The sequence below is a fragment of the Seriola aureovittata genome, chromosome 12, assembly GCF_021018895.1.
Source record: "Seriola aureovittata isolate HTS-2021-v1 ecotype China chromosome 12, ASM2101889v1, whole genome shotgun sequence".
Lineage (NCBI taxonomy): Eukaryota > Metazoa > Chordata > Actinopteri > Carangiformes > Carangidae > Seriola > Seriola aureovittata.
Window position 1 is genome coordinate 19,155,632 of NC_079375.1, and position 27,452 is coordinate 19,183,083.

At 29.9% G+C, this 27,452-nt stretch overlaps 1 protein-coding gene and 1 pseudogene across 1 annotated transcript; one reads left to right on the plus strand and one right to left on the minus strand.

The window, feature by feature from the left end:
* Positions 1 to 767: 767 nt before the first annotated feature.
* Positions 768 to 24,413, minus strand: LOC130178710 (sodium- and chloride-dependent GABA transporter 2-like; annotated as a pseudogene).
* Positions 24,414 to 24,887: 474 nt separating this feature from the next.
* On the plus strand, positions 24,888 to 27,350 carry gadd45aa (growth arrest and DNA-damage-inducible, alpha, a). The gene is made up of 4 exons (XM_056390359.1): positions 24,888 to 25,054; positions 25,638 to 25,739; positions 25,943 to 26,168; positions 26,465 to 27,350. Exons 1-4 carry the CDS (start codon positions 25,005 to 25,007, stop codon positions 26,576 to 26,578), a joined length of 492 nt encoding a protein of 163 aa, XP_056246334.1. The 5' UTR covers positions 24,888 to 25,004; the 3' UTR covers positions 26,579 to 27,350.
* The last annotated feature ends 102 nt before the right edge of the window (positions 27,351 to 27,452 follow it).

Below are 27,452 nucleotides of genomic sequence, written 5' to 3' on the forward strand. Positions count from 1 at the left end.
CTGGATCTAATGGTGGTGATCTGTGCTGCTTTTTGTGTCTTTTTGTATGTGTGCTACAGGTGCATGTTAGGATAGATGACACAAGATGAATGCCATGAATTAAATAATATTAAAAGCAAAGTAAGGTGCTCTACAGCTTCTGGTGTTTTATCTCCCAGCGTGCAGGATGTACTCACTGTGGTAAACTGTGTCTTCCAACCATCAACAGTGACATGACCTTTGTTTTGACTCACTGGCATTTCTACATTTCAAAAACATCTGAGTGAATTAAACCAGCAAACGTCTGGTTAGTGTGTAGACTGGACAGTTGGCTCGGTGGTCTAATATCTGACATCTAGCTCCCTCTGGTGGACAAATCAGAGAACTGTGCTAAACTCAGTTAAGGCTGGAGGATGTGCTGAAATCAGCGGTTGTTAGATTTTATAAAACATTCACAAAATACTCAACATTGTCACTTAAATAAAACAAGCCAGTAGTTAATGATTTCAGCTCCGTCTCCTATCTCAGAGACCAACACCTCAAATCTGCAGCTAAAACCTGCTTTATTTTCACCCTCAGTCAACATAAGTTTCCATTATTTGCAAAAATGAAAATAATACGGACAGATCTATTTCTTTGCAGATCTCCTCTTTTTGAAATATGCTGTACATTTACATACATACACTCTGTAAATGCATGTATACATTTGATCACAAACAATAATGTTAAATAAACTAATGCAATGTTCAATTAAAGTGTTACATATTTTCAAATAGGCTGCTGATCATTTCAGGGTATTCAAAGTATAAATTCAACAATAAATTGAGCAGACTGTGTTGAAGTTGTTGTTTTGTTCACAGCTTTCAGGGACCAGACGTTTCACTGGACGAAATAAAATATGGTGTTAAATACATTTCTGACCATCTTTACAAAGGATTTTGAAAGGCTTTAAACCCCATTAGAGATAACAAATTTTTCTGGCGTCTTCAAAGCATATTCCTCATTTGCAGGAAAAGCATGTTTCAGATTTGTTGGTCTTCTTCAGTGGTGCTCTGAACAGGTCATCTGCTGGAGTGGTCACCACTCTCAGTTGCTGTGGGCAGAAAAGGAAAGGGCCACTATTAATCGACCGTAACAACACAGCAAACTGAAGAAACACATGTGGCATAAATGATGTTTAGAGCACATGTCTTAGTGTTCCTGGAGTAACAGCCAAACTGTAGAGAAACCACAGTGGTGCCATGAGGACTGAAGAGAAAGCAAGAAATAGCCCGAGGCCATGGCCCCACCATGGGTACTGGTAGGTGTTGTTGTATCTCAGAGGGGTAAATTTGACCAGAGAGAAAAGCAATATGCTCTGTGAAGAAAGAAACATAACTCTTAACTATAACTGAACCATGGAAATTTGGCGATGGGAGCAATAAAGGAAAAAAAAGTCAAACATTTTCTATAAATTTGGTTAGAAATTTTTCCATTGTCATTCACATAGATTTAGAATAATTCACTTTATTTACTTACTGTACACACACATGGAGTGATGAACTTAACAACAATATTTCATATAAGGTGAAGGGCGGTAGCCAATCATATCCATAATATTATTATAATAATGACTGGCACCTGGGAGACAGACATTTATTAGATAATTTATATTGGAATATAAGGATAATGAAATGCAGATAGGAAACATTTCCAGCACAAATTTGTCAAAGGTGTATTTAGTGCTGAGTCACAGGATCAGATAGTAACTGTATTTGAATAACAACGTAACTCACCATACACCCATCTTATACAAACGGACTCCAAAATGGCAAAAAGTAATAAAGGGATCCCACTACAGGCATAGTAATCAAAAAGCTGAAATACAGAGAGTCCTCCCTGCCGTCCGTGAGAATTAAGATGGAGAAAAATTAAAATTATTACAGAGAAAGGAAAGTTGTTTATCTTTTCAACTGTATTTACATCAGGAAACCTGACTATCAAGTCCAAAGAAGATAATCATAATGAAGAAGAAAGCAGCCCAGAGTTGGGGTAAAGGCATCATGGCTACTGCTCGAGGGCAGGCAATGAATGCCAGGCCAGGACCTGCAAAAATACATAGTAATATTATTAAAACTGTCTGTCTTACAAGACTTTCAAATTAGACAGCTTAGCTTTGCTTCTAATGGACAAATCATTACAATACAACACAGCACAGGTCATAGTGTGGTATTACAAAAAACTTACCTGATTCAGCCACCATTGAGATGTCGACACCCAACTCATAGGACATGAAGCCAAGGACAGAGAATATTGCAAAGCCAGCAACAAAGCTGGTCACACTGTTCATCATGCACAGGGCAAATGCATCTCTGTGATGGAAAAAGATTATATGACCTGCAACAAGATTTCAAAGGTTGACACAGTGTTGCCAAGCTATATAATGGTATGTGAACTAATAATGTGGACTGTCTCGCTCATCACCCACATTTTCGTCTCACCTGAGGGTTAGCCAGATGTGTTGAATCAGGAGAAAGGTAAAATCGAATACCATCTATGGCTCCTAGCAATGTCAGACCACAGATCAACAAGGCAATCATCATCACATAAGGAAATGTGGCCATGAGTAGACCACCTGAAATAGGAGGAGCGACATAGATATAGGGGTAGACAAAATAAAAACACTAAAAAAGGTCTTTAAGCTATTGTTGAGAATGAGTTGTTTCACTCCCTCAGAGTTGTCAAACATTATTGTTGAGAATCTCACTTTGCCAGAAGACTTGACTCCTTTCCAGATGCAGAAGTAACAAACAATCCAGCTCAGCAGAAGACACCCAGCCAGGTCCCAGTGGATTCTACCCATATCTTCAATTCCTTCAAACAAACCCAGGACTCTCCTCCTGAAAATAATGTATGTTTAAGAACATTTTCTGATATAAGTTTGTTAAGAAACTGCTTCAATTTGGTTTTAGTGAATAAATACAGCCAGAATTTTTCAACTGAAGATGTTGTATTCTGAGAAACGTGATCTATTGGTGAATGATTAAGTTGATGATCAATGTAGTCCCCTTGCAATGAAAAAGTGAAAATATTAAGTTAGAATGGCGCGTGAAAAAAGTCATAGTAAAGTGATGCATAAAATGTCATAAAAATATCATAGTTTAAGAAGGTATAGAAACGTGAAAAAATTTCATTTTGTGATAAGTCATCATATGTCATAAAAAAATCATACTATAGTAAGGCATGAAATGTCATGGTATGATAAGTTATAAAAAAGTCCTAAAGACGTCATAGTATAGTAAGGCATGAAAAGTCATAGTATAGTAAGGCATAAAATGTCAAAAAAACATAATATTAATGTAATGTCATAAAAACATCATAGTATTGTAATGCATGAAATGTAATAGTATAATAAGGCATAACAACGTCATGGTATTGTAAGGCATAGAATGTCATAAATAAGTCATAATATAGTAAGGCATAAAAAAGTCAAAAAAGGTCAAACTATAAAAAGGCGTCAAATTTCGTAAAGATGTCATAGTATAGTAAGGCATGAAATGTCACAGTATAACAAGGCATGAAAATGTCAAAACACATCATACTATAATAAGACACAAAAAAGTCACAGTATAGTAAGGCATAAAATGTCAAAAAAAAAAGTATAGTAAGGCATGAAATGTCATAGAAACATCATAGTATTGTAATGCTTGAAATGTAATAGTATAATAAGGCATAAGAATGTCATAGTATAATAAAGCTCAAAAAAGTCATAAAAACGTCATAGTATAGTAAGGCATAAAAAAGTCATAAAAAAGTCATAAAAAAGTCAAAAAAGGTCAAACTATAAAAAGGCGTCAAATTTCGTAAAGATGTCATAGTATAGTAAGTCATAAAAAAGTCATAGTATAGTAGGCATAAAAAAGTCAAAAAAACATATTACTATAGTAAGGCATGAAATGTAATAGTATAATAAGGCATAAAAATGTCATGGTATAGTAAGGCATAAAAAAGTCATAATAACGTCATAGTATAGTAAGGCATAAAAAAGTCATAGTATAGTAAGGCAAAAAATGTCAAAAAAACATATTAGTATATTAACGCATGAAATGTCATAAAAACATCATAGTATTGTAATGCATGAAATGTAATAGTATAATAAGGCATAAAAATGTCATGGTATAGTAAGGCATAAAAAAGTCATAAAAACGTCATAGTATAGTAAGGCATAAAAAAGTCATAGTATAGTAAGGCAAAAAATGTCAAAAAAACATATTAGTATATTAACGCATGAAATGTCATAAAAACATCATAGTATTGTAATGCATGAAATGTAATAGTATAATAAGGCATAAAAATGTCATGGTATAGTAAGGCATAAAAAAGTCATAAAAACGTCATAGTATAGTAAGGCATAAAAAAGTCATAGTATAGTAAGGCAAAAAATGTCAAAAAAATATATTAGTATATTAACGCATGAAATGTCATAAAAACATCATAGTATTGTAATGCATGAAATGTAATAGTATAATAAGGCATAAAAACGTCATGGTATAATAAGGCATAAAAATGTCAAAACACATCATACTATAATAAGGCATAAAAACGTCATAGTATAGTAAGGCATAAAAAAGTCATAGTATAGTAAGGCAAAAAATGTCAAAAAAACATATTAGTATATTAACGCATGAAATGTCATAAAAACATCATAGTATTGTAATGCATGAAATGTAATAGTATAATAGGGCATAAAAATGTCATGGTATAGTAAGGCATAAAAAAGTCATAAAAACGTCATAGTATAGTTAGGCATAAAAAAGTCATAGTATAGTAAGGCAAAAAATGTCAAAAAAACATATTAGTATATTAACGCATGAAATGTCATAAAAACATCATAGTATTGTAATGCATGAAATGTAATAGTATAATAAGGCATAAAAATGTCATGGTATAGTAAGGCATAAAAAAGTCATAAAAACGTCATAGTATAGTAAGGCATAAAAAAGTCAAAAAGACATATTAGTATATTAACGCATGAAATGTCATAAAAACATCATAGTATTGTAAGGCATCAAATGTAATAGTATAATAAGGCATAAAAACGTCATGGTATAATAAGGCATAAAAATGTCAAAACACATCATACTATAATAAGGCATAAAAATGTCATGGTATAGTAAGGCATAAAAAAGTCATAGTATAGTAAGGCAAAAAATGTCAAAAAAATATATTAGTATATTAACGCATGAAATGTCATAAAAACATCATAGTATTGTAATGCATTAATGTAATAGTATAATAGGGCATAAAAATGTCATGGTATAGTAAAGCATAAAAAAGTCATAAAAACGTCATAGTATAGTAAGGCATAAAAAAGTCATAGTATAGTAAGGCAAAAAATGTCAAAAAAACATATTAGTATATTAACGCATGAAATGTCATAAAAACATCATAGTATTGTAATGCATGAAATGTAATAGTATAATAAGGCATAAAAATGTCATGGTATAGTAAGGCATAAAAAAGTCATAAAAACGTCATAGTATAGTAAGGCATAAAATGTCAAAAAGACATATTAGTATATTAACCCATGAAATGTCATAAAAACATCATAGTATTGTAATGCATGAAATGTAATAGTATAATAAGGCATAAAAACGTCATGGTATAATAAGGCATAAAAACGTCATGGTATAATAAGGCATAAAAATGTCAAAACACATCATACTATAATAAGGCATAAAAACGTCATAGTATAGTAAGGCAAAAAATGTCAAAAAACATAATAGCTTCATAATGAATGAAATGTCATAAAAACATCATAGTATAGTAAGGCATCAAATGTAATAGTATAATAAGGCATAAAAACGTCATGGTATAATAAGGCATAAAAATGTCAAAACACATCATACTATAATAAGGCATAAAAAAGTCATAGTATAGTAAGGCAAAAAATGTCAAAAAAACATATTAGTATATTAACGCATGAAATGTCATAAAAACATCATAGTATTGTAATGCATGAAATGTAAGAGTATAATAAGGCATAAAAATGTCATGGTATAGTAAGGCATAAAAAAGTCATAAAAACGTCATAGTATAGTAAGGCATAAAAATGTCAAAACACATCATACTATAATAAGGCATAAAAACGTCATAGTATAGTAAGGCATAAAAAAGTCATAGTATAGTAAGGCAAAAAATGTCAAAAAAATATATTAGTATATTAACGCATGAAATGTCATAAAAACATCATAGTATTGTAATGCATTAATGTAATAGTATAATAGGGCATAAAAATGTCATGGTATAGTAAAGCATAAAAAAGTCATAAAAACGTCATAGTATAGTAAGGCATAAAAAAGTCATAGTATAGTAAGGCAAAAAATGTCAAAAAAACATATTAGTATATTAACGCATGAAATGTCATAAAAACATCATAGTATTGTAATGCATGAAATGTAATAGTATAATAAGGCATAAAAATGTCATGGTATAGTAAGGCATAAAAAAGTCATAAAAACGTCATAGTATAGTAAGGCATAAAATGTCAAAAAGACATATTAGTATATTAACGCATGAAATGTCATAAAAACATCATAGTATTGTAATGCATGAAATGTAATAGTATAATAAGGCATAAAAACGTCATGGTATAATAAGGCATAAAAACGTCATGGTATAATAAGGCATAAAAATGTCAAAACACATCATACTATAATAAGGCATAAAAACGTCATAGTATAGTAAGGCAAAAAATGTCAAAAAACATAATAGCTTCATAATGAATGAAATGTCATAAAAACATCATAGTATAGTAAGGCATCAAATGTAATAGTATAATAAGGCATAAAAACGTCATGGTATAATAAGGCATAAAAATGTCAAAACACATCATACTATAATAAGGCATAAAAAAGTCATAGTATAGTAAGGCAAAAAATGTCAAAAAAACATCATAGTATAGTAACGCATGAAATGTCATAAAAACATCATAGTATTGTAATGCATGAAATGTAAGAGTATAATAGGGAATAAAAATGTCATGGTATGGTAAGGCATAAAAAAGTCATAAAAACGTCATAGTATAGTAAGGCATAAAAAAGTCATAGTATAGTAAGGCAAAAAATGTCAAAAAAACATATTAGTATATTAACGCATGAAATGTCATAAAAACATCATAGTATTGTAATGCATGAAATGTAATAGTATAATAAGGCATAAAAATGTCATGGTATAGTAAGGCATAAAAAAGTCATAAAAACGTCATAGTATAGTAAGGCATAAAAAAGTCATAGTATAGTAAGGCAAAAAATGTCAAAAAAATATATTAGTATATTAACGCATGAAATGTCATAAAAACATCATAGTATTGTAATGCATGAAATGTAATAGTATAATAAGGCATAAAAACGTCATGGTATAATAAGGCATAAAAATGTCAAAACACATCATACTATAATAAGGCATAAAAACGTCATAGTATAGTAAGCATAAAAAAGTCATAGTATAGTAAGGCAAAAAATGTCAAAAAAATATATTAGTATATTAACGCATGAAATGTCATAAAAACATCATAGTATTGTAATGCATTAATGTAATAGTATAATAGGGCATAAAAATGTCATGGTATAGTAAAGCATAAAAAAGTCATAAAAACGTCATAGTATAGTAAGGCATAAAAAAGTCATAGTATAGTAAGGCAAAAAATGTCAAAAAAACATATTAGTATATTAACGCATGAAATGTCATAAAAACATCATAGTATTGTAATGCATGAAATGTAATAGTATAATAAGGCATAAAAATGTCATGGTATAGTAAGGCATAAAAAAGTCATAAAAACGTCATAGTATAGTAAGGCATAAAAAAGTCATAGTATAGTAAGGCAAAAAATGTCAAAAAAATATATTAGTATATTAACGCATGAAATGTCATAAAAACATCATAGTATTGTAATGCATGAAATGTAATAGTATAATAAGGCATAAAAATGTCATGGTATAGTAAGGCATAAAAAAGTCATAAAAACGTCATAGTATAGTAAGGCATAAAAAAGTCATAGTATAGTAAGGCAAAAAATGTCAAAACACATCATACTATAATAAGGCATAAAAACGTCATAGTATAGTAAGGCAAAAAATGTCAAAAAACATAATAGCTTCATAATGAATGAAATGTCATAAAAACATCATAGTATAGTAACGCATGAAATGTCAAAAAAATATCATAGTATAGTAACGCATGAAATGTCATAAAAACATCATAGTATAGTAAGGCATAAAAAAGTCATAAACACATCATACTATAATAAGGCATAAAAAAGTCATAGTATAGTAAGGCAAAAAATGTCAAAAAAACATCATAGTATAGTAACGCATGAAATGTCATAAAAACATCATAGTATTGTAATGCATGAAATGTAAGAGTATAATAGGGAATAAAAATGTCATGGTATGGTAAGGCATAAAAAAGTCATAAAAACGTCATAGTATAGTAAGGCATAAAAAAGTCATAGTATAGTAAGGCAAAAAATGTCAAAAAAACATATTAGTATATTAACGCATGAAATGTCATAAAAACATCATAGTATTGTAATGCATGAAATGTAATAGTATAATAAGGCATAAAAATGTCATGGTATAGTAAGGCATAAAAAAGTCATAAAAACGTCATAGTATAGTAAGGCATAAAAAAGTCATAGTATAGTAAGGCAAAAAATGTCAAAAAAATATATTAGTATATTAACGCATGAAATGTCATAAAAACATCATAGTATTGTAATGCATGAAATGTAATAGTATAATAAGGCATAAAAACGTCATGGTATAATAAGGCATAAAAATGTCAAAACACATCATACTATAATAAGGCATAAAAACGTCATAGTATAGTAAGGCATAAAAAAGTCATAGTATAGTAAGGCAAAAAATGTCAAAAAAATATATTAGTATATTAACGCATGAAATGTCATAAAAACATCATAGTATTGTAATGCATTAATGTAATAGTATAATAGGGCATAAAAATGTCATGGTATAGTAAAGCATAAAAAAGTCAAAAAACGTCATAGTATAGTAAGGCATAAAAAAGTCATAGTATAGTAAGGCAAAAAATGTCAAAAAAACATATTAGTATATTAACGCATGAAATGTCATAAAAACATCATAGTATTGTAATGCATGAAATGTAATAGTATAATAAGGCATAAAAATGTCATGGTATAGTAAGGCATAAAAAAGTCATAAAAACGTCATAGTATAGTAAGGCATAAAAAAGTCATAGTATAGTAAGGCAAAAAATGTCAAAAAAATATATTAGTATATTAACGCATGAAATGTCATAAAAACATCATAGTATTGTAATGCATGAAATGTAATAGTATAATAAGGCATAAAAATGTCATGGTATAGTAAGGCATAAAAAAGTCATAAAAACGTCATAGTATAGTAAGGCATAAAAAAGTCATAGTATAGTAAGGCAAAAAATGTCAAAACACATCATACTATAATAAGGCATAAAAACGTCATAGTATAGTAAGGCAAAAAATGTCAAAAAACATAATATCTTCATAATGAATGAAATGTCATAAAAACATCATAGTATAGTAAGGCATCAAATGTAATAGTATAATAAGGCATAAAAACGTCATGGTATAATAAGGCATAAAAATGTCAAAACACATCATACTATAATAAGGCATAAAAAAGTCATAGTATAGTAAGGCAAAAAATGTCAAAAAAACATCATAGTATAGTAACGCATGAAATGTCATAAAAACATCATAGTATTGTAATGCATGAAATGTAAGAGTATAATAGGGAATAAAAATGTCATGGTATGGTAAGGCATAAAAAAGTCATAAAAACGTCATAGTATAGTAAGGCATAAAAAAGTCATAGTATAGTAAGGCAAAAAATGTCAAAAAAACATATTAGTATATTAACGCATGAAATGTCATAAAAACATCATAGTATTGTAATGCATGAAATGTAATAGTATAATAAGGCATAAAAATGTCATGGTATAGTAAGGCATAAAAAAGTCATAAAAACGTCATAGTATAGTAAGGCATAAAAAAGTCATAGTATAGTAAGGCAAAAAATGTCAAAAAAATATATTAGTATATTAACGCATGAAATGTCATAAAAACATCATAGTATTGTAATGCATGAAATGTAATAGTATAATAAGGCATAAAAACGTCATGGTATAATAAGGCATAAAAATGTCAAAACACATCATACTATAATAAGGCATAAAAACGTCATAGTATAGTAAGGCATAAAAAAGTCATAGTATAGTAAGGCAAAAAATGTCAAAAAAATATATTAGTATATTAACGCATGAAATGTCATAAAAACATCATAGTATTGTAATGCATTAATGTAATAGTATAATAGGGCATAAAAATGTCATGGTATAGTAAGCATAAAAAAGTCATAAAAACGTCATAGTATAGTAAGGCATAAAAAAGTCATAGTATAGTAAGGCAAAAAATGTCAAAAAAACATATTAGTATATTAACGCATGAAATGTCATAAAAACATCATAGTATTGTAATGCATGAAATGTAATAGTATAATAAGGCATAAAAATGTCATGGTATAGTAAGGCATAAAAAAGTCATAAAAACGTCATAGTATAGTAAGGCATAAAATGTCAAAAAAACATATTAGTATATTAACGCATGAAATGTCATAAAAACATCATAGTATTGTAATGCATGAAATGTAATAGTATAATAAGGCATAAAAATGTCATGGTATAGTAAGGCATAAAAAAGTCATGGTATAATAAGGCATAAAAATGTCAAAACACATCATACTATAATAAGGCATAAAAACGTCATAGTATAGTAAGGCAAAAAATGTCAAAAAACATAATAGCTTCATAATGAATGAAATGTCATAAAAACATCATAGTATAGTAAGGCATCAAATGTAATAGTATAATAAGGCATAAAAACGTCATGGTATAATAAGGCATAAAAATGTCAAAACACATCATACTATAATAAGGCATAAAAAAGTCATAGTATAGTAAGGCAAAAAATGTCAAAAAAACATCATAGTATAGTAACGCATGAAATGTCATAAAAACATCATAGTATTGTAATGCATGAAATGTAAGAGTATAATAGGGAATAAAAATGTCATGGTATGGTAAGGCATAAAAAAGTCATAAAAACGTCATAGTATAGTAAGGCATAAAAAAGTCATAGTATAGTAAGGCAAAAAATGTCAAAAAAACATATTAGTATATTAACGCATGAAATGTCATAAAAACATCATAGTATTGTAATGCATGAAATGTAATAGTATAATAAGGCATAAAAATGTCATGGTATAGTAAGGCATAAAAAAGTCATAAAAACGTCATAGTATAGTAAGGCATAAAAAAGTCATAGTATAGTAAGGCAAAAAATGTCAAAAAAACATATTAGTATATTAACGCATGAAATGTCATAAAAACATCATAGTATAGTAAGGCATAAAAAAGTCATAGTATAGTAAGGCATAAAAATGTCAAAAAAATATATTAGTATATTAACGCATGAAATGTCATAAAAACATCATAGTATAGTAAGGCATAAAAATGTCAAAACACATCATACTATAATAAGGCATAAAAACGTCATAGTATAGTAAGGCATAAAAAAGTCATAGTATAGTAAGGCAAAAAATGTCAAAAAAATATATTAGTATATTAACGCATGAAATGTCATAAAAACATCATAGTATTGTAATGCATTAATGTAATAGTATAATAGGGCATAAAAATGTCATGGTATAGTAAGGCATAAAAAAGTCATAAAAACGTCATAGTATAGTAAGGCATAAAAAAGTCATAGTATAGTAAGGCAAAAAATGTCAAAAAAACATATTAGTATATTAACGCATGAAATGTCATAAAAACATCATAGTATTGTAATGCATGAAATGTAATAGTATAATAAGGCATAAAAATGTCATGGTATAGTAAGGCATAAAAAAGTCATAAAAACGTCATAGTATAGTAAGGCATAAAAAAGTCATAGTATAGTAAGGCAAAAAATGTCAAAAAAATATATTAGTATATTAACGCATGAAATGTCATAAAAACATCATAGTATTGTAATGCATGAAATGTAATAGTATAATAAGGCATAAAAATGTCATGGTATAGTAAGGCATAAAAAAGTCATAAAAACGTCATAGTATAGTAAGGCATAAAAAAGTCATAGTATAGTAAGGCATAAAAAAGTCATAAACACATCATACTATAATAAGGCATAAAAACGTCATAGTATAGTAAGGCATAAAAAAGTTTAAAAAACGTCATACTATAATAAGGCATAAAAATGTCAAAAAAACATATTAGTATATTAACGCATGAAATGTAATAGTATAATAAGGCATAAAAACGTCATGGTATAATAAGGCATAAAAATGTCAAAAAAACATCATAGTATAGTAATAATAAGGCATAAAAAAGTCATAGTATAGTAAGGCAAAAAATGTCAAAAAAACATCATAGTATATTAACGCATGAAATGTCATAAAAACATCTTAGTATTGTAATGCAAGAAATGTAATAGTATAATAAGGCATAAAAATGTCATGGTATAGTAAGGCATAAAAAAGTCATAAAAACGTCATAGTATAGTAAGGCATAAAAAAGTCATAGTATAGTAAGGCAAAAAATGTCAAAAAAACATATTAGTATATTAACGCATGAAATGTCATAAAAACATCATAGTATTGTAATGCATGAAATGTAATAGTATAATAAGGCATAAAAATGTCATGGTATAGTAAGGCATAAAAAAGTCATAAAAACGTCATAGTATAGTAAGGCATAAAAAAGTCATAGTATAGTAAGGCAAAAAATGTCAAAAAAATATATTAGTATATTAACGCATGAAATGTCATAAAAACATCATAGTATTGTAATGCATGAAATGTAATAGTATAATAAGGCATAAAAACGTCATGGTATAATAAGGCATAAAAATGTCAAAACACATCATACTATAATAAGGCATAAAAACGTCATAGTATAGTAAGGCATAAAAAAGTCATAGTATAGTAAGGCAAAAAATGTCAAAAAAATATATTAGTATATTAACGCATGAAATGTCATAAAAACATCATAGTATTGTAATGCATTAATGTAATAGTATAATAGGGCATAAAAATGTCATGGTATAGTAAAGCATAAAAAAGTCATAAAAACGTCATAGTATAGTAAGGCATAAAAAAGTCATAGTATAGTAAGGCAAAAAATGTCAAAAAAACATATTAGTATATTAACGCATGAAATGTCATAAAAACATCATAGTATTGTAATGCATGAAATGTAATAGTATAATAAGGCATAAAAATGTCATGGTATAGTAAGGCATAAAAAAGTCATAAAAACGTCATAGTATAGTAAGGCATAAAATGTCAAAAAGACATATTAGTATATTAACGCATGAAATGTCATAAAAACATCATAGTATTGTAATGCATGAAATGTAATAGTATAATAAGGCATAAAAACGTCATGGTATAATAAGGCATAAAAACGTCATGGTATAATAAGGCATAAAAATGTCAAAACACATCATACTATAATAAGGCATAAAAACGTCATAGTATAGTAAGGCAAAAAATGTCAAAAAACATAATAGCTTCATAATGAATGAAATGTCATAAAAACATCATAGTATAGTAAGGCATCAAATGTAATAGTATAATAAGGCATAAAAACGTCATGGTATAATAAGGCATAAAAATGTCAAAACACATCATACTATAATAAGGCATAAAAAAGTCATAGTATAGTAAGGCAAAAAATGTCAAAAAAACATCATAGTATAGTAACGCATGAAATGTCATAAAAACATCATAGTATTGTAATGCATGAAATGTAAGAGTATAATAAGGCATAAAAATGTCATGGTATAGTAAGGCATAAAAAAGTCATAAAAACGTCATAGTATAGTAAGGCATAAAAAAGTCATAGTATAGTAAGGCAAAAAATGTCAAAAAAATATATTAGTATATTAACGCATGAAATGTCATAAAAACATCATAGTATTGTAATGCATTAATGTAATAGTATAATAGGGCATAAAAATGTCATGGTATAGTAAAGCATAAAAAAGTCATAAAAACGTCATAGTATAGTAAGGCATAAAAAAGTCATAGTATAGTAAGGCAAAAAATGTCAAAAAAACATATTAGTATATTAACGCATGAAATGTCATAAAAACATCATAGTATTGTAATGCATGAAATGTAATAGTATAATAAGGCATAAAAATGTCATGGTATAGTAAGGCATAAAAAAGTCATAAAAACGTCATAGTATAGTAAGGCATAAAATGTCAAAAAGACATATTAGTATATTAACGCATGAAATGTCATAAAAACATCATAGTATTGTAATGCATGAAATGTAATAGTATAATAAGGCATAAAAACGTCATGGTATAATAAGGCATAAAAACGTCTTGGTATAATAAGGCATAAAAATGTCAAAACACATCATACTATAATAAGGCATAAAAACGTCATAGTATAGTAAGGCAAAAAATGTCAAAAAACATAATAGCTTCATAATGAATGAAATGTCATAAAAACATCATAGTATAGTAAGGCATCAAATGTAATAGTATAATAAGGCATAAAAACGTCATGGTATAATAAGGCATAAAAATGTCAAAACACATCATACTATAATAAGGCATAAAAAAGTCATAGTATAGTAAGGCAAAAAATGTCAAAAAAACATCATAGTATAGTAACGCATGAAATGTCATAAAAACATCATAGTATTGTAATGCATGAAATGTAAGAGTATAATAGGGAATAAAAATGTCATGGTATGGTAAGGCATAAAAAAGTCATAAAAACGTCATAGTATAGTAAGGCATAAAAAAGTCATAGTATAGTAAGGCAAAAAATGTCAAAAAAACATATTAGTATATTAACGCATGAAATGTCATAAAAACATCATAGTATTGTAATGCATGAAATGTAATAGTATAATAAGGCATAAAAATGTCATGGTATAGTAAGGCATAAAAAAGTCATAAAAACGTCATAGTATAGTAAGGCATAAAAAAGTCATAGTATAGTAAGGCAAAAAATGTCAAAAAAATATATTAGTATATTAACGCATGAAATGTCATAAAAACATCATAGTATTGTAATGCATGAAATGTAATAGTATAATAAGGCATAAAAACGTCATGGTATAATAAGGCATAAAAATGTCAAAACACATCATACTATAATAAGGCATAAAAACGTCATAGTATAGTAAGGCATAAAAAAGTCATAGTATAGTAAGGCAAAAAATGTCAAAAAAATATATTAGTATATTAACGCATGAAATGTCATAAAAACATCATAGTATTGTAATGCATTAATGTAATAGTATAATAGGGCATAAAAATGTCATGGTATAGTAAAGCATAAAAAAGTCATAAAAACGTCATAGTATAGTAAGGCATAAAAAAGTCATAGTATAGTAAGGCAAAAAATGTCAAAAAAACATATTAGTATATTAACGCATGAAATGTCATAAAAACATCATAGTATTGTAATGCATGAAATGTAATAGTATAATAAGGCATAAAAATGTCATGGTATAGTAAGGCATAAAAAAGTCATAAAAACGTCATAGTATAGTAAAGCATAAAATGTCAAAAAGACATATTAGTATATTAACGCATGAAATGTCATAAAAACATCATAGTATTGTAATGCATGAAATGTAATAGTATAATAAGGCATAAAAACGTCATGGTATAATAAGGCATAAAAACGTCATGGTATAATAAGGCATAAAAATGTCAAAACACATCATACTATAATAAGGCATAAAAACGTCATAGTATAGTAAGGCAAAAAATGTCAAAAAACATAATAGCTTCATAATGAATGAAATGTCATAAAAACATCATAGTATAGTAAGGCATCAAATGTAATAGTATAATAAGGCATAAAAACGTCATGGTATAATAAGGCATAAAAATGTCAAAACACATCATACTATAATAAGGCATAAAAAAGTCATAGTATAGTAAGGCAAAAAATGTCAAAAAAACATCATAGTATAGTAAGGCATAAAATGTCATAAAAACATCATAGTATAGTAAGGCATCAAATGTAATAGTATAATAGGGCATAAAAATGTCATGGTATAGTAAGGCATAAAAAAGTCATAAAAACGTCATAGTATAGTAAGGCATAAAAAAGTCATAGTATAGTAAGGCAAAAATGTCAAAAAAACATATTAGTATATTAACGCATGAAATGTCATAAAAACATCATAGTATTGTAATGCATGAAATGTAATAGTATAATAAGGCATAAAAATGTCATGGTATAGTAAGGCATAAAAAAGTCATAAAAACGTCATAGTATAGTAAGGCATAAAAAAGTCATAGTATAGTAAGGCAAAAAATGTCAAAAAAATATATTAGTATATTAACGCATGAAATGTCATAAAAACATCATAGTATTGTAATGCATGAAATGTAATAGTATAATAAGGCATAAAAATGTCATGGTATAGTAAGGCATAAAAAAGTCATAAAAACGTCATAGTATAGTAAGGCATAAAAAAGTCATAAAAACGTCATAGTATAGTAAGGCATAAAAAAGTCATAGTATAGTAAGGCAAAAAATGTCAAAAAAACATATTAGTATATTAACGCATGAAATGTCATAAAAACATCATAGTATTGTAATGCATGAAATGTAATAGTATAATAGGGCATAAAAATGTCATGGTATAGTAAGGCATAAAAAAGTCATCAAAACGTCATAGTATAGTAAGGCATAAAAAAGTCATAGTATAGTAAGGCAAAAAATGTCAAAAAAACATATTAGTATATTAACGCATGAAATGTCATAAAAACATCAAAGTATTGTAATGCATGAAATGTAATAGTATAATAAGGCATAAAAATGTCATGGTATAGTAAGGCATAAAAAAGTCATAAAAACGTCATAGTATAGTAAGGCATAAAATGTCAAAAAAACATATTAGTATATTAACGCATGAAATGTCATAAAAACATCATAGTATTGTAATGAATGAAATGTAATAGTATAATAAGGCATAAAAATGTCATGGTATAGTAAGGCATAAAAAAGTCATGAAAACGTCATAGTATAGTAAGGCATAAAAAAGTCATAGTATAGTAAGGCAAAAAATGTCAAAAAAACATATTAGTATATTAACGCATGAAATGTCATAAAAACATCATAGTATTGTAATGTGTGAAATGTAATAGTATAATAAGGCATAAAAATGTCATGGTATAGTAAGGCATAAAAAAGTCATAAAAACTTCATAGTATAGTAAGGCATAAAATGTCAAAAAAACATATTAGTATATTAACGCATGAAATGTCATAAAAACATCATAGTATTGTAATGCATGAAATGTAATAGTATAATAAGGCATAAAAATGTCATGGTATAGTAAGGCATAAAAAAGTCATAAAAACGTCATAGTATAGTAAGGCATAAAAAAGTCATAGTATAGTAAGGCAAAAAATGTCAAAAAAATATATTAGTATATTAACGCATGAAATGTCATAAAAACATCATAGTATTGTAATGCATGAAATGTAATAGTATAATAAGGCATAAAAACGTCATGGTATAATAAGGCATAAAAATGTCAAAACACATCATACTATAATAAGGCATAAAAAAGTCATAGTATAGTAAGGCAAAAAATGTCATAAAAACATCATAGTATAGTAACGCATGAAATGTCATAAAAACATCATAGTATTGTAATGCATGAAATGCAATAGTATAATAAGGCATAAAAATGTCATGGTATAGTAAGGCATAAAAAAGTCATAAAAACGTCATAGTATAGTAAGGCATAAAATGTCAAAAAAACATATTAGTATATTAACGCATGAAATGTCATAAAAACATCATAGTATTGTAATGCATGAAATGTAATAGTATAATAAGGCATAAAAATGTCATGGTATAGTAAGGCATAAAAAAGTCATAAAAACGTCATAGTATAGTAAGGCATAAAATGTCAAAAAAACATATTAGTATATTAACGCATGAAATGTCATAAAAACATCATAGTATTGTAATGCATGAAATGTAATAGTATAATAAGGCATAAAAACGGCATGGTATAATAAGGCATAAAAATGTCAAAACACATCATACTATAATAAGGCATAAAAAAGTCATAGTATAGTAAGGCAAAAAATGTCATAAAAACATCATAGTATAGTAACGCATGAAATGTCATAAAAACATCATAGTATTGTAATGCATGAAATGTAATAGTATAATAAGGCATAAAAATGTCATGGTATAGTAAGGCATAAAAAAGTCATAAAAACTTCATAGTATAGTAAGGCATAAAATGTCAAAAAAACATATTAGTATATTAACGCATGAAATGTCATAAAAACATCATAGTATTGTAATGCATGAAATGTAATAGTATAATAAGGCATAAAAATGTCATGGTATAGTAAGGCATAAAAAAGTCATAAAAACGTCATAGTATAGTAAGGCATAAAAATGTCAAAAAAACATATTAGTATATTAACGCATGAAATGTCATAAAAACATCATAGTATTGTAATGCATGAAATGTAATAGTATAATAAGGCATAAAAACGTCATGGTATAATAAGGCATAAAAAAGTCATAAAAACGTCATAGTATAGTAAGGCATAAAATGTCAAAAAAACATATTAGTATATTAACGCATGAAATGTCATAAAAACATCATAGTATTGTAATGCATGAAATGTAATAGTATAATAAGGCATAAAAACGTCATGGTATAATAAGGCATAAAAATGTCAAAACACATCATACTATAATAAGGCATAAAAACGTCATAGTATAGTAAGGCAAAAAATGACAAAAAACATAATAGCTTCATAATGAATGAAATGTCATAAAAACATCATAGTATAGTAAGGCATCAAATGTAATAGTATAATAAGGCATAAAAACGTCATGGTATAATAAGGCATAAAAAAGTCATAAAAACGTCATAGTATAGTAAGGCATAAAAAAGTCATAGTATAGTAAGGCAAAAAATGTCAAAAAAACATATTAGTATATTAACGCATGAAATGTCATAAAAACATCATAGTATTGTAATGCATGAAATGTAATAGTATAATAAGGCATAAAAATGTCATGGTATAGTAAGGCATAAAAAAGTCATAAAAACGTCATAGTATAGTAAGGCATAAAAAAGTTTAAAAAACGTCATACTATAATAAGGTGTCAAATGTCATAAAGACGTCATAGTATAGTAAGGCATCAAATGTCACAGTATAAAAACGTCATAGTATTGTAATGCATGAAATGTAATAGTATAATAAGGCATAAAAACGTCATGGTATAATAAGGCATAAAAATGTCAAAACACATCATACTATAATAAGGCATAAAAAAGTCATAGTATAGTAAGGCAAAAAATGTCATAAAAACATCATAGTATAGTAACGCATGAAATGTCATAAAAACATCATAGTATTGTAATGCATGAAATGCAATAGTATAATAAGGCATAAAAATGTCATGGTATAGTAAGGCATAAAAAAGTCATAAAAACGTCATAGTATAGTAAGGCATAAAATGTCAAAAAAACATATTAGTATATTAACGCATGAAATGTCATAAAAACATCATAGTATTGTAATGCATGACATGTAATAGTATAATAAGGCATAAAAACGTCATGGTATAATAAGGCATAAAAATGTCAAAACACATCATACTATAATAAGGCATAGAAACGTCATAGTATAGTAAGGCAAAAAATGTCAAAAAACATAATAGCTTCATAATGAATGAAATGTCATAAAAACATCATAGTATAGTAAGGCATCAAATGTAATAGTATAATAAGGCATAAAAACGTCATGGTATAATAAGGCATAAAAAAGTCATAAAAACGTCATAGTATAGTAAGGCAAAAAATGTCAAAAAACATAATAGCTTCATAATGAATGAAATGTCAAAAAACATCATAGTATAGTAAGGCATCAAATGTAATAGTATAATAAGGCATAAAAACGTCATGGTATAATAAGGCATAAAAATGTCAAAACACATCATACTATAATAAGGCATAAAAAAGTCATAGTATAGTAAGGCAAAAAATGTCAAAAAAACATATTAGTATATTAACGCATGAAATGTCATAAAAACATCATAGTATTGTAATGCATGAAATGCAATAGTATAATAAGGCATAAAAATGTCATGGTATAGTAAGGCATAAAAAATTCATAAAAACGTCATAGTATAGTAAGGCATAAAAAAGTCATAGTATAGTAAGGCAAAAAATGTCAAAAAAACATATTAGTATATTAACGCATGAAATGTCATAAAAACATCATAGTATTGTAATGCATGAAATGTAATAGTATAATAAGGCATAAAAATGTCATTGTATAGTAAGGCATAAAAAAGTCATAAACACATCATACTATAATAAGGCATAAAAAAGTCATAGTATAGTAAGGCAAAAAATGTCAAAAAACATAATAGCTTCATAATGAATGAAATGTCATAAAAACATCATAGTATAGTAAGGCATCAAATGTAATAGTATAATAAGGCATAAAAACGTCATGGTATAATAAGGCATAAAAACGTCATGGTATAATAAGGCATAAAAATGTCAAAACACATCATACTATAATAAGGCATAAAAAAGTCATAGTATAGTAAGGCAAAAAATGTCAAAAAACATAATAGCTTCATAATGAATGAAATGTCATAAAAACATCATAGTATTGTAATGCATGAAATGTAATAGTATAATAAGGCATAAAAATGTCAAGAAAAAAAGGTCATACTAAAATAAGGCATGAAATGTCATGGTATAGTAAGGCATAAAAAAGTCATAAAAACGTCATAGTATAGTAAGGCATAAAAAAGTTTAAAAAACGTCATACTATAATAAGGTGTCAAATGTCGTAAAGACGTCATAGTATAATAAGGCATCAAATGTCACAGTATAATAAGGCATAAAAATGTCAAAACACATCATACTATAATAAGGCATAAAAAAGTCATAGTATAGTAAGGCAAAAAATGTCAAAAAAACATATTAGTATATTAACGCATGAAATGTCATAAAAACATCATAGTATTGTAATGCATGAAATGTAATAGTATAATAAGGCATAAAAATGTCATGGTATAGTAAGGCATAAAAAAGTCATAGTATAGTAAGGCATAAAAAAGTCATAAAAAACGTCATAGTAAGGCATGAAATGTCACAGTATAACAAGGTATGAAAATGTCAAAACACATCATACTATAATAAGGCATAAAAATGTCAAAAAAGTCATACTATAATAAGGCATAAAAATGTCAAAAAACATCATACTATAATAAGGCACAAAAAAGTCACAGTATAGTAAGGCCTAAAATGTCAAAAAAAAAAAGTATAGTAAGGCATGAAATGTCATTAAAACATCCTAGTATTGTAATGCATGAAATGTAATAGTATAATAAGGCATAAAAATGTCATAGTATAATAAGGCATAAAAAAGTCTTAAAGACGTCATAGTATAGTAAGGCATAAAAATGTCGAAAAAAAAGGTCATACTAAAATACGGCATGAAATGTCATAAAGATGTCATAGTATAGTAGGGCATGAAATGTCACAGTATAATAAGTTTAAAAACGTCAAAACACATCATACTATAATAAAGCACAAAAAAGTCACAGTATAGTAAGGCATAAAATGTCAACAAAACATCATAGTATTGTAATGCATGAAATGTAATGTCAAAGTGTATCTCCACATCAACTAATCCTCCATTGTCTGTTTTTGCTTAAAATAGATAATATATGGCATTTTTATATTGGTAATGAAATACCAAGCCAACACTGAAAATCAAAGGGCGCTAGCTAACATCAGTTAGCTAAACTGTAACTTCAGGAAAAAGTTAGAAACTACCTAACATTAGCATTCATCTGTGTATTCTTGACACAATCTAATTCAGAAATTATGAAGTTAAGAAAATAAAGTGTATTAAACAACTAAATAGTTAGCTACTGCTACTTGCATTTACTCACAATGTATGCGCAACACGCGAGCAGAGACTCCAGGACACGGGCCAACTGACAAACGAGACGTTCAACCATGGGTGGCATAGTGCATCACATTCACGTTGGGGAGATTCTTACTTATTATGGATGGTTAAGGCCTCAATGAAGAAAGTCTGACGGAGCCCAGGATGCCTCACGTTGAAGATGTTTATTGAAACTTGGCCAAGCATAACAGAGGTATCATCAGTACATGTTGCAGTGCATGATGCCACCTCGAGTCGACGTGAAAGGTCCCCTGTGGTTAGTCTTTATTCAGTTCTCAACATTCCCAGAAACAACCCATGCCCATGTTTGCTCATATCTCAGGACACAGAGGGATGTGTGGGCATTCTGTTGGTTTGTTAAACATAACAATCAAGCATGATATACACCCGACTATATGCTGGTTTCAAAAAAAGACATTCGTTTGTTACTGACCATCCAAGGTCTCTGTCATCAGCCTTGTCTCCAGCCCTATCACCGCAGGGACGCAGCTGTGTCCTGAGCGTCTCCTCCGGTAAGAGCAACAGTGTGACCCAAGAGCCTCACGTAAAGTCTTCGCCGTCTATACTGATCATCTATGCGTGAATGTCTGGACGATTCCTTTACAATCCATGCGTTTAACTAACATCAAGGTTTAGAGATGATATGGTGTCTGAAATCGTATGGACACAGAAACTCTTAGGAAAGTTGTGACAAGTGAGCGCAGTGGCCAAGTATTCAATGAAGACCTTATGCTGATGGTTGTTCAAAGGGTGTAAAAAGAAATGTAGAACATGATGAGACAAAAAATCAACAGAGGAATTTAAAAGTGCAATAAACAGACAGACATTAGCAGAGAAGAGTCATGCAGTGCATGTGTGTGACGTGTGCTAGTGCTGCCTCTTACTGGAAAGTCCAGCAGCTACAATCTTTTATTCAGTCTCATCACCTGCCATCAGGGTGTAAATATGTAAATGAAATCAGGTTGGAAACGGAATATATATGTACATAAGCACAGATTGAAAATGTTATTAAAATAACTACTAGGGTTAACAGGTAACAGGTAATTAAAATCAGTTTAAGAAAGCACATCTGTAAGAGTAAGTTACAGAAGTGATTTAAAGGATTACAGAGTAAACCAGCCTAACAACCTCACACAGATTGTGTTACAGCCAAAGAGCCCAAACTGTAAACACTGTGCATGAAGAGAGAGCTTCTGTCATGGTTAATGCACTGTGCAATGTATTAATCATAACAGAGGAGAGTGTTTGTGTGCTGCTGCAGTCTCTCAGTGAGTTCTGATTGCAGCCACCAGGGGGCAGCATAACATTCAATTTTAACTTCCATATCATATCATTTCTATGTATCACAGTGATATGAATTGGCTTCTCTGAAACTACTGGAAACTAGTTTGGTAATTGATTATTTCAGATTAATTGATGCAGCCCTTATTTATTATTTATCTTGTAGATGTAACTTCCCATGCATATAAAGAATATCATGAAATTGACACTCACAGTGACCAGGAAATGAAAATAAAATCAAACATTGAGCAGGGTTGTTGAAGTGACAGTTATGTCACATTGACTGGATGAACTACAACAAAACTTTCCTTGAAAAACAAATGAGTAAAATGCATTGCCACAGATATGTTCAAAAGTGTTGGGAAACAGATTTCAAACTATTGTATAAATCTGCAGTGTCATAAAGTCTCATATTACCATCAGTTATACTTAAATTATAAAACATGATGATTTGTTAGATTAATCCCAACAGTACATAAAGTAGCAAAAATGAGCTCCACCTTGACCAGTTGTCATACTAAAATACTGCTTATGTGTTAATGCATAAGTAATAATATTCCAATAATATTATATATGTATAATAACACTTTTAAAGGGGCTATTCTGCTCAACATGTACTTTTTTTTTTAAGTAAACTCTTGAATTAATATTTTTTTATATTAATAATAATATTTTCATTCAACATATTCATAACAGGATTGCCAATACATGTTATATTAACTTTACTTTTATATTCAAATAGAAACCTAAATAGAGACAGCGATAAAATAAAGGGTAAACAAGTGGTATTTAGTGGAAACAGTTGTAGCCAGGAATCTGACCCAGTTTTCATCAATGCCCAACGGGAGTAAGTCAGGTGTGTAACAGTAGTTTGGTTAGGATTGGTTCCAAGCTCCTGACTTTCTCGCGCCAGTCCTTTGGATCTCGCGCGCGGTTTCGATGGGTTTTCGCACGTTCCGCATTCGGACCAATCACGGGGCAGCTTTCCGAAGCAGCGTCCCGTTGCCATGCAGTTGTCCTGAAACCTGTCCTGTCCTGTCCGGCAGCGAGGGTGAGTCCTGCAACACATTACCCATCCATTACTTTATTAGATACGACGAGGAAACAGATATTAATTCACTTATTCACCAGTTCACTATATCTTAAATGTAGATTCCCGTGTGTTCTCAGGTTGTTCTTACACTGTCAGAAACCATCGTTGCTGTCAAGTTAGACGTGTTTGTGTGCAGGATTTAGGGGTATTAGATGTTCACCAGTAAAATTGACGTTACAGATGTGCACAAGTTATTCCAACAGGGCAAGAGGTGTGTTGCAGCCAGGTTTCTGAGTATATTTTTATTTTTCGTCCAAATGTTAGAGGCCAGCAGTCAGACAGCTGCAGTTACGGTAGTAACTCGGTTGGAGACAGACACGCCTGGTGGTGCGTGTCCGTCCAATCCTACTTGAGAGCACACCCGGAAAATTAGCATGCGACCAATGATCACAGCTATGCAAATGTTCGCCTGACTTGTATTGTCCCAGACGGTTTTAATGTGAAGTTGCCAGATTTATCTCTCAGTTGCAGCATAGTTGACCAAAGATAAAAAGTGTGTCAAGTCGAGAAGATACCGGGATAACTCCCCAGTACTGTACTCTCTGCTCTAAGGTGGATTTGGATTTTATGTACAACATGACATTTGAAGAACTAAGTGGAGATTATTCTCAAGAAAGGTAAATATACATTTACTCCGATGTAACGTCGATGCGTGTTTAACGTTAACGCTGTCAACCTGCCAAACCGATCGTTACCAACATATTACTGTTAGTGTGCAGCAACATTACATGCATTAAACAGATTAATGCAAGATTAAGGTGATTTCAGAGCTTTTGCTGTTGTAATTACTAACGTGCAGCGTCCTGACAGCTACTGTAGATATTAATATTCAGTGTTTGATCTGTTAACTGTTGAGACGTGGTCGCGACACGGTCCGTCTCTCTCTCCGATAACTAGGTTAGCTAACGCTGCACTCAGGATGTAGCTGAACAAAAAAAGTATCAGAAAACTTGACCTGGCTGTCTTAAATAAGTCTTTCCACTTTCCTACAGCTGTCAAAGCGATTTCAACCGTGACATGATCGAAACTGAACCTTTTTACGTGGCGACACACAACTTGTGCACATCTGCCAGTTGTGCCGGTAGCTGGGTGGTTAGCTAGGAGTCCAGCTAACATTAGCAGAAAAAAAAACCAAACGGACGGTGGAAAGTTTTTTTTGTTGTAACGATGTTAACGTTGAACTATACCTCTGTGTTGCAGAATGGATTCAGTGGCGAAAGCTTTGGAAGAAGTCCTCACCTCTGCGTTACCACAGGGCTGCATTACAGTCGGTGTGTACGAGGCTGCCAAATCACTCAATGTGTAAGTACAAGGTTATATCTGCTAACACTAAGTTACTGACCTACTGACAGCTGTTAAAGATCTTTAACACTGTAAAAAAAAAAAACCCTCTAACATATATGTACACGTTTAGTTTACTTACATATGTGTGACAGGAAATACACTGTGCTTTGTTATATAAGGAGACTAAGAATATCTGTCTTGTTTTCTCTCCCCCTCCTCAGTGACCCTGATAATGTGGTTTTGTGCATCTTGGCTACCGATGACGAAGATGTGAAAGATGTGGCCCTGCAGATCCACTTTACCCTCATTCAGGCTTTCTGCTGTGAAAATGACATCAACATCCTCAGAGTCAACAACACCAGGCGCCTGGCAGAAATACTGGGTGGAGGAGGAGGTGGGAAACAGAGTGGGGGTGAACCTATGGACCTTCACTGTGTCCTGGTCACTGTAAGTATCTTTCCTCATCAATTGATATGTTTGATAGCGATTGATGATAGTGATTTTATACAAGATGTTGAGGCACGTGCACATGAGTGAAATTGTTATTCAAGGAAGAACTTGCCAGTACTTGTTCTTGTGCATTCGGTAAACATGTGTATGACTCCTCCCTCATATGACTCCTGAAGAATTTCAGCAGAAGGAAATACCTTGTATATGCACACACAGGGACTATTTATAACTTAGTGCAGAGGTACTCATGTAAAAGCATTTAAATCATTTATTCTTTTTATTCATGTTTTCAGAGCCCACATTCTACATCGTGGAAGGACCCTGCTTTGAGCAAAGTGAACCGATTCTGCAGAGAGAGCCGCTGTATGGACCAGTGGGTACCTATCATCAACTTGCCGGAACGATGAACTTTCAGCTGTAAAAAACCTGTGAAAGGACTTTTATCAGCACAGGAAGAGTGGTGTGAACCCTGATGGACATATTACCACCCAGAGATCAAATTCCAAAGCACTGCTGATGGGGAAAGAAAATTTTGGAGGAAAAAAAAAGACCCTGCTGTCTACATGGGATGTATTTAAAAGAAAAAAAAGGCAGGAGGATGAATTTCCACTTTGGACAGGACTGTTTGGAGTTGCGTCTGTCAGCATTTGCAACCGAGATGAGATGGCGAGGCACTTGTATCGTCATGAGGTGGAAATGAAAAAAAAAGCATGTGTGCTTTTTAATGTGAAGCTGGACACTGTACAGAAGGATTATATCATGTATTTGTTTGGTAAAGCCTCTGTGACGAGTCAGAAAAGTGGGGAGAAACCAGAACATGGAGCTGTTGAGTGGACCAAGGCCTCGGCCTCTCTCTGCAGAAACAAAGCACTTGTTGTAACACTGGACCTTTTGCAATTTCACTTATTTGATTTAAATTGTTAATGTTGGTGTTGCTATTGTCATAATTTAAAAAGGGAAGGGCTACACATCCAGTGAAGACATTCTGTGTATTAAGTGTTTCCTATGCCAGCTGGTTTTTTGCCACAAGTAAAATAGTTCTTTTGTTACAATTTTAAGTTATTTCTAATGATATTTAAGTGTATTTATGTTTCATTTTTTACCTTAACTATTTGCAAAATCTGAATACAACATACACATATGTATTGCTGTCAATAAAAAGTATTTTTGGAGCCAGAACTACATGTGTTTTCTTTTTTTTTTCATTTCTGGAAATTTTAGTAAAGCCCAGCTGAATTCTGACCTTTAGCAGTTGTAAAAGAGGAGTCACGTGCGGATCAC

Coding starts and splice junctions, on each gene's coding strand:
- gadd45aa (XM_056390359.1), top strand. CDS start 25,005: ATGTACAACATGACATTTGAAGAACTAAGTGGAGATTATTCTCAAGAA. Junction 25,055..25,637: donor GGAGATTATTCTCAAGAAAG/GTAAATATACAT, acceptor TCTGTGTTGCAG/AATGGATTCAGTGGCGAAAG. Junction 26,169..26,464: donor TTCACTGTGTCCTGGTCACT/GTAAGTATCTTT, acceptor TCATGTTTTCAG/AGCCCACATTCTACATCGTG.